We start from the raw sequence: 17960 nt of genomic DNA on the forward strand, positions 1-17960 counted from the left end.
AAACGTATCGTTGATAATATTGGCCAAGTCAGACCTTTTTGTCACCAGATCATGGCACAACTAGTATTAAGCAGTAATAGTCACTGAAGTCTAAGGGTTGGTCCATCAGCATTTCAAGTAAAAATTAATAATTGTGTTCAAGTGTCTTAATTATTTGTTTAATATATTAAAAGTTCTAATTATTTATACAACAAAATTTGAGTTGTTAATAATAGTATGTAAAAAGTTTAACAGTATATTATGCTAATAATATGCTAAGAAACATTAAAAATTACTGAATTGACTATATATTTAAATGATTTATGATTGAACGGAATTTCGACAGGAATAACACGTTTTTATTTTACGTTTTATTTTCAGGAATTGGTCGTAATCACGCCAAATGAGAGAAACTGGCGCGGTATTCTTATCGCGCTTCTGGTCATTGTAGCCGTTTTGGGCTTGATAGTATTCTTTATCGTCCTGCTGTCCCCACCATACAAAGGTCCTAGAAATCTTGGAAGTAAATTTACGGTTGATCAAATTGCTGGGGATACATTCAAAGCGCCTTCATTTAATGGCTCATGGATATCAAGTGAGTTATTTAACCTAGTTATTTATCGTTATTTATTTGATAAATTTGCTGTGATTGTTACGTTCAATTTAAAGAGTAATGAAGTTGTTTTACTCGTTACCCAAATTAATTCAATTTGTAATCAAAAAAAAAACTTTTTATTACATTCATATTACGAGAAAACAAAATCAGTCTATATGTATTTGTCTAATTAATTATTAAAGATTTTTTTCGATAAGCAATTCAAGGATAAATGCTTGGTATATTTAGGTATAATTTTAAAAATACGTCAATAGCATTTTTAAAATACATTGATTAGTTACTTAATGATATCATAAAAATAATATGACATACAACAATTATAAATTAATTTTAACATTTAAAGTATATTTAGGTTAATACATAAAAAACAAAACTAACACCGGTCCACGCGATCTATTCGTAGGAAACATTCTGTGTTCTTAGAGAGGTGCGAGGAGACAATTGGTTCAAACCATTAAAAAATTATATACGACGAGTTAAAGTGTAATATATTATAAACATAATAATATTTATTTTATTTGTATATCTACTCAATAGCCGTGGTATAAACATCTATAATATTATTATTATATATTTTATTTTTTATTTTGTTTAACGCCTTATATGTACGCCCTATACTGTATCACATGTACTTATTGTGCCATAAAGTATAAGATTGTCAATTCCATAAAAAAAATTAAGGCATTTTTTTTTAATTTTCAATACTCAAAATCAGTTAAGTGCACCTCAATATACTTATATTATATATAGGAACTAATCATCAAAAGTAATTTCCATTTAATTTCCGTCACGTGGAAACAATTCTACGTAACTACGTGATCTTTCATTGCATACGTTTTTAACCAACTCTGTTGAATTGTGATCTTTTTATATACCTATTTTTAGCATATATAATTACTATATATAATAATAATTATATTATGTCAATAGATTATAGTTAAAATAGTGCTCGTTCTATGTTAAGCTATTAAAAAGATTGATTTAATTCCATGTAATAATTTAAAAGTTGTATAATATGAAAAACTGCATAAATCGTAATTTGACATTCCTAAGGCATATAATATATACTAATTTATTCTCTAATGGTTCTTCCATGCCTAGTACTTCAAAAATAAATCGTCTTCGATAAGGGAAACATAATAATAGTTTAATGTTAAAATTAAATTAAAAATAGAACACGATCATACAACAACTAATAAAAAACCTCACTAATACCTCACGATAAGTAAAGCTCTTATTTTTTTTTTATGTTTTCACATACCTACATATATTTGCTTGTATACTTAAATCACTCAAGTACATATATTTACTCAAAATATATAATATTAAAAAAAAAAACATGTCATTTAACAGAAAAAACCAATGTTATTGTTATATCATGAAGATTATTAACAAAAAAATTAACAATTCTGTTACTGACATAAAAAAATTATATTATATAAGCTAGCCTTAAAAATTTAAAATACATTATATTATAATAATTGACCAGAAATTAAAATATTCATAAAACAGACTCAAACAGGTTGTTCTTAAAAATAATTACAATACAAATAAATTTTAAAAAAGCGGGTATGTCGTGGATGTCGCTCTGCTGTACTACAGTAGGTTACAAATGGTTTACTGTAATGGATGAAATTAAATTTGAATCCAATGATATTATATCATTGTATACGAAAAACGATTCTGAGTGGTATCGGTTTATCTGTCTAGGATATATTATAGATTGTTAAAAATTTTCATATCTAAGATTTAAAAAGAAAAACTTTTATGTATTTCTATCTAAGATAATTTTAACATTGCCGTAATTTTTACGTATTTAGTCAGAATTTAAACCTTAAATGCATATGAAACAAAATCGTGCCTATGTATTTTTAATATTTTTCAACTATTTAAAAATGTGTTAGGTGTTTTGAATTAAATTTTCAAGCTTTTCTACCCAACAAATAAATTTTTATCGTTATCTATAGAAAAAAGTAAACTTAAAAAGTTGAAAAATAAAAATTACAGTTAACATCTCAAAGCAAATCAAAATATTTTGAAAACTTTATAAAATAAAAAATGCCTTTATAAACATTCAGTGAAAATTGTATGTATTCTATGGTCATTGGTCATTTGTTTAAAGTTAAACCAAAATCGATTTTCCCGAAAACTGATTGTATGAAACATTCCCCGTTTTCCCTTAATATTTAGTTTGTTTTCCCGATTATTTAGTTGAATATTGAGTAATTTTACTTTCTCTCCAAAGTACCAATTAGAATCACTTTCTGATCGAACGACGTACTGAAGTCGAAAATCGAAGCATTTTTATTGCCCCAAAACGTGATGACAGACACACAAAAAAAAAAAAATACAAAAAAAAAACAAATCATTGTAAAATCAATACATTCCTCGCTCTCCTCAGAATCTAAAATAAGTAAAAATTGTTTTTGTGAAGTTAGCAAATACACAGTTGATGACTAAAACAATAAAATTAAGTTCTAACTCAAAACTTATATCATATAAAATTATATTAACTTTTTTTTATTTTTTTATTCTTGTACCTATAAGTTTTTTATACATATAAAAATAACACTCATATAATATTATATATTTTTTTTCCATATATTAATACCTAATATAGTCAGTATGTCAAGTTGAATGTTATTCTGCAATTTTAGATTATATTTTTTCATATTATAAACATATTTTTTTTTTTTTTAATCATCCGTCAATTTATTGAAAAATGCTGAAAAATGTATGCATAAGTATTATTATTATTATTTTTTTATTGGAGGTTGAGGTTTCGACAATAAAGGCTATTATCTTGTGGAACCGTGGGGAAGGGAACTGTTGGTTTTGGTACTCGTGGATGTTTTGGCAGTATTTCGAATGGGAACCCTTAGGTTACTGCCATGCACAGGTGGGGAACGGCAGCCTCTCTTTCCATACAGCATGAACTGCTCGGAAAAAGATACGACCTATGACCGGGATTCGATACCGACGCCTTAATCCACCCGGCTACTACCCCCCTCCACCACATAAGTATTATTAATTCAATCGTTTTTTTTTTGTTCTTTTACTAGCCCGAAAACAGTAATGAAAAAAATTATTGTACTATAAGTTTTTTAACAACATTTTTACTATTACTAGAAATGTATTTTTACAAGGTATAGTTTCGATTTTAATTTGATAACTATTCGATTATTTGAGAATTCAAGTAAAGTATTTGATCTATAATTTATTCTACTGATTTTATTGATTAATGTTTATAATTATTTTATTGATGATTGATGAACTTTGATATTATTGCAATCAACTATGTATAAATACCACCAATAAAATTATATCATAAACCTATATGAATATATCATATTAAATTAATAATATGCTGTGAATTCTAAGTTATAATATTTATTATTTAATATATATATATATATATATATATATATATATATATATATTATACATCATATAACTACTTACTCTATCTATTCTACCAGAATGTCATAGTATATTAAGTAGGTACAGGTAATATATTATCATTTCTAAAACACTATTAATTTAGTCATCTAAATCTTAATATATCCAATATAGTATATTTTATAATCAATTAAGGGTACAGACATTATAATGGTGATATTAATTCAATGTATGCTATTGTCTGCAAGATAATATATTATTTTGTTTAATTGGACTTCACATTTATTCTTTGGTATAATGGTAATCTCAGAAATGATTATATTGTGTTTAATGTTTTCACTGAAAAACGGGAGAATGATTTTCATCAATATTTACGATTCCAAAAAAAATATAGTCTGTAAAAAATGATAGGATTTTGTGTACAACGCCATCATGAAATTCAATGTATTTACGGTTTCTAATACTTACAATTTTAACGATGCGTTATACAATTCTATCTCCGATACTGTCAAGATAATTATCTTTTTAAGCAAGATTTTTAGTTAGCTAACCCCGACAAACAGACATTGGATGGATGGTAGAACTTTACAGCATGAATTAAGTGGATTATCATAATGATTACAAAACATAAAGGTTTGATAATTTAATTCGATTTTTTGATTAAAAACTACACTAATTTATCAGTAATATCGAGTTTCAAGACAATAATGCTAAAACTATATTTTTAAATGATGTGAATCACATAATAATTATTCATATTCAACATTTGAGACGATATCTGTAATATACCTATGTTATATATTATTAACTCAAGCCATCGAATTAATACATTTTCTAGATAAAAGGTGTCCATAATTATATTAAGGGGGCTCCAGCGTATCATGTTTTAAGGAGTAATATTTAGGCAATTCACATAACATGAACATTTGGGCTATGTCTATGTGTGAGTAGTAAATGAACATTAGTGTGTGTAATCCATTATCGCGTGCCACGGACATTCGGTCGTCGACAGTATTACGAATTCCCAGAACTACGTATACCTAATTAAAATGGCAATATATCATGTTCAATTGCGCGCGTTATCTTTTACCACGGTTTAAGATATATCGTTTATATTATATATTAGTATTATATATATTAGTATTATATTATTATTATTATATATTAGTATATATTATATATATAGTATATCTTAAACCGTGTCTTTTACTATTATATTACCTACTAACTACTCGGCTTTCGCTGCAATTCGCAAAAATGTACAATTACATTATACTACACAAGAGAATCACTTTGTTATTTCATAGTTATTAACTATTACATTGCTTAACATTTTTATACAAATACAATTATTTAAAAAAGTAGTGTTAAAAACCATCCCCGATAGGAAAAGGAAACTCACGTTCATTTACTAAATCAATTAATTCTAAAACCATATAAAAAAATAAAAAACTTAAAAATTGATACATTTTTTTTCTCGAAATATTCAATATAGCCAATATGTAAATTTGATTTTCAGAAAAATTTATATGGTTAAAACACTTATTTAAGTCAAAAGGCTGATTTTTTAAAAAATTTTTAAATATAAATATTTTCGTTAGGTAAATTATAATATAATTTATAGTTTATACATCACAAATTATTAAAATAAATACAATAAAAAATTAATAAAATTTAACATGCACTTATTTAAAAATGTTCTTATAAAATATTTTTTAAAAACTTTATTATTATTTGAAATTACAAGGTTTCTAACATAATCTAGATCGTAATTTACATAACGAAAATATTGATAGTGTTATTATACTTTGTATTTCCTTGAAATTTAAATATATGTGGGTTGTATTAAATTTGGAAAAATATAATTATTATTGTCGCCCATTAGTAATGTTCTATACCTATCCAATAATCTTTATCGGCTAATTGTTTCCGACTTCCGAGAATCTATGACGGCCGGTCGGCAGCCGCGAGCCGCCGCAGAAATAAACTCTCGCACGCGCAGGAACATGTCAATGCTTTACGAAAAGTGAAATATAATATTCATGTTTGCAATGCTATAAAAACTACTAAAAGCGGTAGTAAATTAAACATACTTCCTGAAGGCCGATTGTAATTTTGAAAAAATGGTTGAATTTATAAACTTCTAGACTATGCTCTTTAGGAATCACTTTTTCGATTTAAAATTAGATGTGCCAAAAATAAATACAAATGTAACGTAATTATTTCATGGAATTTTTGAAAAAAAAAATCGTTATTTTAAGGTCTTTTAAAATTGAAAATTGAAAATCGACTTCCTAAATAACCTAGATATTTTGTCAAAGAGTTCATACATGTATAAAAAATTAAAATCGGACATTCCAAAGTATGTGTAATTTACTACCGCTTATTGGTCTAAAACGCTTGAAAAATTCGTCTGCTGCGACCCCCTTAAAGCATTTTTGATAATATTATAATAATTAATGTTATTGATGCAAAACTTAGTATTTTCTGACGATAGATTTTTAAAAATTGCACAATATATTTTAAATGAAATATAAAGCTCTTTTGATGAATTACACTATTAATTCAAAAAAAATCCTTCAAATTCTGTATATTATTGGTTATATATCTGTAAAATGAATTTTATTAATATATAATATATAATCATATCATAATATATTACATTTATTTAACTATTTTTTAAAATTCTATGATGAAAAAATTATTGCTGATGTTTCATTTTTAATAACTAGAATATCAGTTTGCTTTTAAAAATGAACTAAATTTAGTAAAAATATATAAATATATTTTTTGAAATAAATAAACATTATATTTTTGTTACTTAACTTATTGTATTTTAAGTTCCAAATAACGTAAAAAAATACAATTCTGCTCATTTGACGTAACGCTGAATTTATGAAAATATTTTTTCAGTGAAAAATGAATCATAGTGACAACGTTCAATATTCACAAAGCCTTAATAATGTTATATAATATTACTATTCATATTTGTTAATTTATATAATATGTTAGATTGATATTATTTTATTATGTATATATCAATAATCAGTTAATTAAAAATAGCATATTCTTTAGTTGATTTTGTAGAACTTAACACTGCTTTTACATAAACTAATATCGCTAAGTGTGTTAAATTTATACTGTAAGATGCATTTCCTTTGTTTTATAGTAGTTTATGATTTTGCCAACCAGGAAATAATTAATGATGATTTATGCATAATAACACTATGCATGTAAATGACATAATGAAATAATTGTATTATTATATTATAATACGTACGATACGTATTTAAATTGAATAAAAAATCTCTGGAAATCGTTTTATACTTGTCCGTTTTCATATTATAACTCATTGGAATTTAATTATTATCGCTAAAGGCTAAACGTGTAATAGGCTGAAAACAATTGGAATTTCCATTTGGTCCATTTTGAAATAAATACGTCGAATAGGTCAGTTAAATACAGCCGTTATCAAAAAATATATCCATTCATCAGCAGTTTAAAGCGTTGGGGCGCAACTTTCCCTTATTATTAATTACGAGTTTCAGAAACAAAAACGGCGAGACAGGTGACGTTCCATAGCAATATATACACCAACACACCCGTCGAAGCGGGCTCGGGGTAATTATATTGTAGTTTTCATTTTATAGATGATCTCGTGATAATAATATATCGTTAGCCGTTTATCCACACGTCGAGAATGATATCCATTTCACGAAAAATTATTTTAAGGACCTGTAATGACCTCTGAATAACATGTACATAATTCATAATAGTTGATAGAGCTCTGTGGTTTTATACAAATATTACAACATGGCACTGTCTTAACCATGCTCGGATAATACTACTACTACTACTACTACTACTACTACTACTACTAATAATAATAATAATAATAATAATAATATAAAATTAATACAATGTTAGATTTTTGTTTGTGTTGTGTTATTATTATCATTAATTATAAATACTATTTTTAATCAATGTTATTATTTATTTTTAAATAACAAATGTAGATTGTTTTAGGTCAAATGGGGAAAAATATCAAGGTTATTTCATAAAAATAGATTGTTTTTACAAAATTGTTATTACGAAATGTTTTCCCTAAAAATTTCACATCCATAAACTACTTAACATTTCAGTATAATTTCATACGAAATGATGATATTTTTTGGTTTCATTAATTGGTTTACGCACAGTCAGTTTAGACAGCGTTGAATGAAATTTAAACCCGTACAAGTATACTTTTTATAATTTAACACTTTTCTCCAGCTACCCTTGGAAAATATAATTCGTTAATTAAGTATTCAAAATTTAAATACAATTGGTTGAAATGATAAAAACAGTTAATTTTCGTATACGATAAAAAATTATAGTTGAGCTTCAATCTGTAGAAAACATTTTAGCTAATAAAATAATATATTATATATTATTTTTAAACGAAATAATTGTATAATTAACGGGCACTTAACATTTCAGCCAACAACAGTTTTGATTAGATGAATTGTGTAATAATTACACTCAAGCATATAGACAAACTTAATTTTTTTCTTTATATACTTTTGTATCTATTTTATATCTATTTTGGATTAAAATGTTCTATTATGATGTACTTTAATATATAGATTGAAGTTTATTAAATCTATTTCAATTTATTATAGAGTTAAGTATTGGGACATATTTTTTTATAGCCACTCTACTTTTTACAACAAAAATTAATATTGATTGTTAACTGGTTAAATCTATAAAATTATAATTGATCACTAAATAATGAAATATGCATAGTTTATTTTTATATATATTTAAAAATGATTATTGATACATTGTTCTAGAAATATTATACTGGTAAAAAAATAGATATTTTCCATAAATTAAAAATCGTGTAATAAATTATAAACAGTTTTTTTTTTTTATTCTCACGTATTTATGTCTTGAAAGCCTTAAATTAACTTAGGATTAACGAATGTTACCATGTAATATAATATTACTAATAAATTACTGACAACGCTTCTGGGCACTCCCAACAATGTGCCAAATGCGTTCAATAACCATGCAAAAGTAAACTTACTATTAAAACAATATCTTTTTCATTTTTTTCTTTTAAAAAAATAACGTGAAATGAAGCATTAATTATTATCTTTGAAAAATATTCTTGACATTATCTATGTATCATAATATCATCAGCTAATGTTTTCTGAAAAAAAAAAAAATACCAGTTACCACAAAAACTTAATTACAGTAACAAAAGAAAATATTTCATGTCATTTTTTTTAATCAAAATAAAAAAGTACAGGTTAATATTATAATAATGGACGTGACACATATGATATATAATGTTCAATAATAAAAATAATTTGTTTTAATAATTTTGATAGTTCTGTACTCTATGGAAGAAATATATTTTATTTGTAAATTGATTTATGTAATATATTTAAATAATGTCCATAGGTATGAAATATACCAGATAGGTATCTTGTATATTTTATAATAATCATTGCATCATAACATGTGTATATAGATTTATAAATATGATATGACTATTATTAATATAGTAAGTCCATTGAAATAAAATAGAAACAAACATTTATAAAATGTAGTTATAATATAGTTGGTAAATTTTTTTTTTATACTTAATACGCATAATGATGATTATAAATAGTTGAAAATGCATTTATACATTACTTAGCTAAATTTAGCTAAATTTAACTTTAAAATAGTATGTGACGAAGGTAATATAAGTCGAACTTCAGACTTGAGATGAAAACTTAGATTGATAAATTACTATAAATAAGACATTATTGTTGATTCTTTAGATTTGTTTTGCAAGATCTCTTGATTGTTATTTAGGTTTAAAAACTATTGACTTAAGAGGAAACATTTTAAAAGAAAATAATGATTAAGTTTTGAAGAATAAAATAACTTATAACTTTTGGAAAAGCTAATAAAAAGTAACAATAATTGATTTTCATTAGGCTCTATCACCTTAAGATCTTAATATTAATTGAATGATACTACTAATTGAAAATAGATAAGTCATTACAAAAATGTATAAATTATACCTTATTTTATTATTATATAATGTAATACGTTCAACAAATATTATAATAGATTAGCTTATGATAAATGTATAATTTTATATTTTAGTATCACGCGTAAATTATTGATGTATGATAATATTGTAGGTACGTAAAATACAATATTAGAATATTAAATTATATACATATTATATCATATTTGCAGTTCAAGATGAATTGAAGAATTGGTTAAATCGTCTGTTTATCTTAAATATTTTTCGTCAGTGTACTTAATAATAAATAATAATAAAATATAGCGTTTGATTGCAATATGCTCTTGAATAAAATTTCTAAGAGAAAATAGTGAAAAAATAAATTGAAGGTAATAACTCAAAAGCAATCAACCTTTGACTCGACCTTTTGTCCTTTTTAAAAATCTTCATGTACAAGAAATTAAAAAACGATCATTCAAAAGTACTTTGCCGTTTAACCTATAAAATATATTACCACTTTTTGCAATAAATAAAAAGAACAAATTAATAATCTAAATATACAGGTATTGTTTTCAAGTATTTTAATTTAATTTGATAGATAATTAATTTTTATTTTACTACAAAATACTTTTGCACAATATTATTCACAATTAAAATAACACGTTTTTAATACTTAATATTTTAAGAGTTAAAAAATACAATTGTTATTAAAATGTATGTTATTTGTATGAATTTTCAATTCAATATGTGTATCTACATATGTTTATAAAAACATGGGTTATAAAATAATTTACGTTTAATATGATTCATGTGTTAAGCCAACTAAACAATTTTGGAGGTAAGTAAAATAATAGTAATATGTTATTCTGCCATAATGTTTATTTTTTATACTGAGGATATACATCCAGTTAATATGTTCACAAAATATTCTACCTAATTCAAATATAATCATTACTACAGAAAATATAATTAACTTAAATACATCTGTAAGTATGCATGTAATTAAATTAAAATTATAACACATATTATTATAATTATCATTCCAAGTTTTAATTTTAATTAAAAAATTAATAAAAAAAACATAATTGTATCGTACATTTATTGATTAGGAATTAAAAATATGATTAATTCTATACTAAATAATATTAGATAGATTCATGTATAGAAGTCACGTAATGCTAACATTTATATTAAAAATAAAAATAATGTCCAAATCATATGATCGAAAAACAGTTAAATACCAAAGTTACCTTCTATTTGTTTGAATACTATTCATAATATGGTTTTTTTTAAATTCAGTATCTAAAATTTAATTAAAACACTTTGTGTTTATATTTGTGTATAGTTTTATTTTAAAAATTTTATCTGCATTAGTTATTGGTGAAAATTAATTAAATACATTTTAAAATATTTTCCCAACCCAGAAATTCGTCGACCCTTATTTAATTTATCAAATAGAAAAAAATATTGCAAATAATCTAATATAATATATGAATATATTATACGCATAATTTTATGATATAAAAAATAATTACAAGTAAAAACTCAATTTTCAAACGTACTAAAATCATCATTTCTAAACTTTTTTAAATATAAGTAAATAAATTATAGTTGCAAAAAAATATAAAATATAATGTAGTGGTAACAGACGGAATGATATACACAATAAAGTCATACGGAGTTCTAAACATATTATGTATTGTAAAAAAATCCAAATTAGTAATATAGCAAATATTTTTCTAATTATTTAATTAATAAACCTATAGTATCTTAAAATTTTTAATAAACCGATATTATTATTATTATTATAGAATACTATTTTTTTTTTCTTGTCGATTTATATATTTCATTGAATTATTATAATTGTAAATTTATCTTTAGTCAAAGATTCTATAACAATTTAAAAAATATATTGACTACAGATATTCCAGAATTTCAGAGCCAAAGGAGTAAATTAACTATTTGATCACAAACATTTAATAGAATGCATATTATATTTCCTGGTAAAATAAAAAATAATAATACCATTGCTAATTAAATAAATCACAATTTGATGGCTAAATAAATATTTAGGTTGATAGAATGTCAAGTGCCATTAGTGGGTGGCTTCTTACTCTTGTATTCATGTATTATATGTAACCCTTATCAAATATGCTAATTGTGCATAATTGTACAGATTGTATATATAATTGTTTAAATAAAAAAAAAAAAAAAAGGTTGATAGAATATTAATTGCATTGAGTGTATAATTAAAACAATAATATATATACAACATTCCAAAAACAACTATATTTGTTTTTTTTTAAATCTATTGTTATGATTAAAAACAAGTCCGGGTTACTTTACAAATTATCCATTAAGATCACTTGGAAGTAGTTTTTTGACGTTTTATTCTAAATTGTATTCTATTGGAGTCTTCATAAAAATCAAGTGTTGACTGCAATATTATTTTCCTAGGAAATCATCTTCCGTTAACAAGTAATAGCTTGATGATATAATATGTACGCAAGACATAGTATTAGAAAAAACGTAGATTGATATTCGAAACAACTGTTAATATGATTTAAATATGAGTAGAGATGTTTAAAATTTTAATGAAGTAAAAATAGAAATTACTGGACTGATGGAATAATTAAATTAAAGTTAATGTTAAATAAAATGAATTGAATTACGACGGTAGTGGTGACCAGCAGAGGGTCGACGGTCGTAGAATAGTACTAAGTATGGTGAACGACGACCATGGCCAAGCAAACAAAAGTAGTTTAGTGCACTTGTGTCTTCGATGAGGTATATTTTTACAATGTCGATTTGATATGAGGATATATTATGACATGTGAGTGTATCGTAGTTGAGGATCATGTCATAACTATTATTTATTACACAGTGGTGGCATAGATTCTGAAGAAAATACTAATTATTTCGGGGCTTGTATCTACTCTGCGCAAAGCAATGATATTATTATTATGATATTTTTACGACTTATTGTGCCGTCGAAAATAATTACCTTAGCATAATGTGACAATATGATCCAGGACGGTGTTGTGGGTTGTGCTCTCGACAGAGTGTCGGAAACACGTGTGCTCTCCCGCGCGTGTGTGAGTGAGTTGAGCATTTAAGATCGATCGGCCTAAGGTCTGCCAGATATTATGGCAGTGTTTGCCGAACGCATTGGAATGGGATAAACACTAAGCCGGTCAGAAATATTACGATTTATGTACGTCTGTGCATATGTGTGCAAATGTTTTGTTTCGGCTTTGCAATATGGCGCCACACACAACTGTGTCAAGTTATAATACGTACAAAGAATAAAGTTTATATACACTTCGAATAGGTAATTTGTTATTATTTAATAATATGCTCTCTCACACACAAACTTACTATCTTCGACTTGTCCGTTCACTGCACGCTGTGTGTGTGTGTGTGGTGTGTGTGTGTGTGTGTGTGTGTGTGTGTGTGTGTGTGTGTGTGTGTGTGTGTGTGTGTGTGTGTGTGTGTGTGTGTGTGTGTGTGTGTGTGTGTGTGTGTGTGTGTGTGTGTGTGTGGCCGTACTTATAGTACGTTAGGAGATCCGACGTATGGAAAACGAGCAGCGTTACGAGATCCGTTTTCGTTGTGAGATCCGAATGGGTGGATCTCGCAACGTTTGTACCATATATTGGTATAATATGTGTCCTTGAACGATTTCCAGCGAAAAACAACAGGATCTCGCAAAGACCTATTTTTATAAATGTTGTGTGTTCTCCCGTGTATATTTTATTATGTACAATTGTATTTTGTCTATGTTCGCGTTTCATGTAGTAGATGTTGTGAGCTCCGTAACGTTTAATGAGAACGGCAACATTGCACTGTGTGTCCATAGTGCAGTATATGCACTTTACGAGATCCCATTTAATATATTTTATAATTTGTATAGTTTAGATAATTATTTTATGTATGATCTGCGAGCAGCAGTGTCAGAGTGCAATGTTTGTCACTGCACATTCGATAACTTGCTACGCGTGACGGGCCGTGTCTATTTACGTTACGAGTATAATATATAAATAGCAACATAATAATAATCATTACTTGTTATGATTTTTCTGGAATTATTTTAGAATAATAAATAAAATAACAATAATATTATAAGTGGACATAATAGTTATACATTATTGTGCTTGTAATTTGCAATAATTTGTATTGTGCATTTATCAGTAGTTATAAGTTATAACTTATTACTTATCATTTATATTATAGTATACCTACCTACCTATAATATATTGACAAATGTATTGTATAATATAAACTATAGTTACACTTGTTATTATGCATAGTAGAATATACGTCTTATGTATTTATATTATAAGTACTAGCTGAACCCATGCATTTTGTAGCCCGTTGAAAATCCTACCTATTACTCAAACTATGTGTTAAATTCGTTACCTATGATTAGTATGATTATGCTACCTATGTAGCAGTATGTTTTTATACTTATAGATGATAACGGTCTTGATTCATTACGATATCGATGGACTGGTATGTTGTCGTTTCGCCTAGAATTTCGTTTAAAATGGTAATATTGATTGAATTTATATTTTAAATCATAGTTTTTGGCTGCCAATATGGCCCATGCATTGAGTCACTGACGATTACTGTAGTTATCGTTTGTGGTAGATTTGTGTCAATTAACTCATTGGTCGTCGATTGGAAACAAATAATAAAAAAAGCGGGTAAGTGGATGTCGCTCTGCTGTACATTAGGGGGTGGGATGAACCTCTGACTAGGGTAGGTTAAATTTGAAAGCAATGATAGGTATCATTGTATACGAAAAGCGAATCTGAACGGAGATGATTTGTCAGTGTAGGATATATTATATTTAAATATTGTCATATACTTATTCTATTTTGAAACAAATATTTCATTTTTCAATTAGGACGCATTTTAAAATAAGACATTTTTTATTTTATTAAAAATTAAATTTAATTAAAAATAATAAATAAATAAAAATAATAAAAATAATAAATATATAAAAAATAAAAATAATAAAAATTTAATTTGGTAATCAATTTTTCCAAAAACATTGCATGTTGTTATCTTAATTCATAATACCTTATATTGTGATAAATATACAATATACATATACCTGATTTGAGGATAAATCGTTATTGTTACGCGATTTCATAAAAATTTAAAACTCAAACGCTCAAAACATTTTTCCTATAATGACGCTTCAAATTTTCTGTATAGCTATTTGAAGCAAAACTTATGGAAAACTTAGTGTTGAATTTTTTAACCTTAGATATAAATACAAACAATTTTTTGAATTTTGAACTACAAAATAATTTGCAAATATTCATGGTTTTGACGAATTTTTGTCAATATTTGAACTTCAAACGCTTATAAAAAAAAGTTGTGCCTTAGTATTCTTATAATTTTTTAATCACTATAAGAATAACTTATAAGGAATTTCGTATTAAATTTTCAAGTATTTTTATAAGGCCGAAAAAATTTTATCGACACTTCAAAAAAAAATTTTCAGAAAAATTGAAAATTTCAGTTGTCTATAAATATCTAAAAAAAAGTCAAAATATTTCGAAAATTAAATCATGTCAAGAAAATTCCAATCTAAATAACTGGTAAAATTTTCAATTATCTACGACTTATACTTTTTGAATAATATTAAATATTTAAAATCTTTTCAGGATAAATCGTTATCGTTACGCTATTTCGTAAAAATTTAAAATTCAAACGCACCTCAAATTTTTCCTATAATGACGCTTCGAGATTTCTCTATAGCTACTTGAAAGAAAACTTACGGAAAACTTAGTGTTGTATTTTTAATACTTAGTTATAAACACAAAAAAGCGGGTAAGTCGTGTATGTCGCTCTGCTGTACAGTAGGTTACAAGTGGGTTACTGTAATGGATGGAATTAAATTTGAATCAATGATATTATATCATTGTATACAAAAAACGATTCTGAGCGAAGACGGTTTATCTGTCTAGGATATATTATAGATTATTAAAAATTTTCAAATCTTAGATTTAAAAAGAAAAATCTTTATGAATTTCTAGTTTGAAATAATTTGCGAATTTTCGTGATTTTTACATATGTTGTCAAAATTCAAACTTTGAATGCTCGTAAAAAAAAAAATTGTGACTACGCATTTCTTTTATTTTTCAATTTTTATTGTAAAAATATATTATGAGCCTTGTATTAAATTTTCAAATCTTAGATATAAAAAGAAAATTTTTTATGTATTTCTAGCTTAAAATAATTTCTGTATTTTCGTGATTTTTACATAATATGTTGTCAAAATTCAAACTTTGAATGCTTAAAAAAAAAATTGTGACTATGTATTCCTTTTATTTTGCAACTGCTATTGTAAAAATATGTTAGGGGCCTTGTATTAAATTTTCAAATCTTAGAATTAAAAAGGAAAACTTTTATGAATTTCTATCTAAGATAATTTGAACATTGCCGTAATTTTTACGTATTTAGTCAAAATTTGAACTTTAAATGCTTATAAAAAAAAATTGTGACTATATATTTCTTTTATTTTTCAATTGCTATTGTAAAAATATATAATGAGCCTTGTATTAAATTTTCAAATCTTAGATATAAAAGGAAATTTTTTTATGAATTTCTAGCATAAAATAATTTACGAATTTTCGTGATTTTCGTGATTTTTACATAATATGTTGTAAAAATTCAAACTTTGAATGCTTATAAAAAAAAATTGTGACTATGTATTTCTTTTATTTTTCAACTTCTATTGTAAAAATATGTTAGGAGCCTTGTATTAAATTTTCAAATCTTAGAATTAAAAAGAAAAACTTTTATGAATTTCGATCTAAGATAATTTGAACATTGCCGTAATTTTTACATATTTAGTCAAAATTTGAACTTTAAATGCTTATAAAAAAAATCGTGCCTACGAATTTTTAATATTTTTTAACTTCTATTGTTACAATGTGTTAGAAGCCTTGTATTAAATTTTCAAGCTGTTCTACCGAACAAATAAATTTTTATCGATATTTATAGAAAAAAAAACTAAAAAAGTTGAAAAATTAAAATGTCAGTAAACAGCTCAAAACAAATCTAAATATTTTGAAAATTTTATCAAATATATAAAACGCCTAGATAAACATTCAGTCAAAATTTCAAGTATCTGCGGTAATTTGTTTTAGAGTTACACCAAAATAAGGAAATCGCTAAAAGTGAAAATCCAATGTTGTAAAAATTTAAATTTCAAATGCTCATAAAAATTTAATTTGAATTTCCGGTGGAATTTTTATTTGCGATAAAGATTGAAAAACTTGTAAGGAATCTTGTATTAAATTTTTAAATCTTAGATTTAAAAAGAAAATTTTTTATGAATTTCTACCTTAAAATAATTTGTGAATTTTCGTGATTTTTACGTATTTTGTCAAAATTCAAACTTTGAATGCTTATAAAAAAAAATGTGACTATGAATTTCTTTTATTTTTCAACTGCTATCGTAACAATATGTTAAGAGCCTTGTATTAAATTTTCAAGCTTTTCTGCGTAACAAATAAATTTTAATCGATATTAATTTTAAAAAAACTATTAATGATCGAAAATTTGAAATGCCTATGAATAGTTCAACTTAAGTCGAAATTTTTTGAAAATTGCATGGTGGATAGAATATACTTATATAAACATTAGGTGAAAATTTCATGTATCTATGGTCATTTGTTTTAAAGTTACATCAAAAACCAAAATCGATTTTGTCGAAAACTGGTTTTGCGTAAAAATTCCTGTTTTTCTGTCACTTTTTTTTGTATTTCTCGATTTTTTTCATAACTGTTGGAAAATGTTTACTTTTGACCTCTATAATGCACCAAGGATATTCACTTTTCCTTCGGAAACCACCCCCAAAGTTTGAAATTGAAGTATTATTTCGATTAGTTATGCTGTAAATAATAATAACAAATTCAGGGATATTAATTACCTAATAAT

General features: G+C 25.2%; 1 protein-coding gene across 4 annotated transcripts in view; it reads left to right on the plus strand.

Moving 5' to 3' along the window:
• LOC107165282 (prolyl endopeptidase FAP-like) overlaps window positions 1–17960 on the plus strand; it is a 277903-nt gene that overhangs the window by 209527 nt on the left and 50416 nt on the right. For all 4 annotated transcript variants that reach the window (XM_089219077.1, XM_089219079.1, XM_089219078.1 and 1 more), the window contains one exon: window positions 361–574. In XM_089219077.1, the coding sequence (XP_089075203.1) occupies window positions 361–574 (214 nt within the window). The remainder of the gene's footprint in view (window positions 1–360; window positions 575–17960) is intronic.

This window comes from Diuraphis noxia, unplaced genomic scaffold, assembly GCF_037042655.1.
Source record: "Diuraphis noxia isolate RWA-SAM2 unplaced genomic scaffold, SU_Dnox_SAM2 contig0002, whole genome shotgun sequence".
Taxonomy (NCBI): domain Eukaryota; kingdom Metazoa; phylum Arthropoda; class Insecta; order Hemiptera; family Aphididae; genus Diuraphis; species Diuraphis noxia.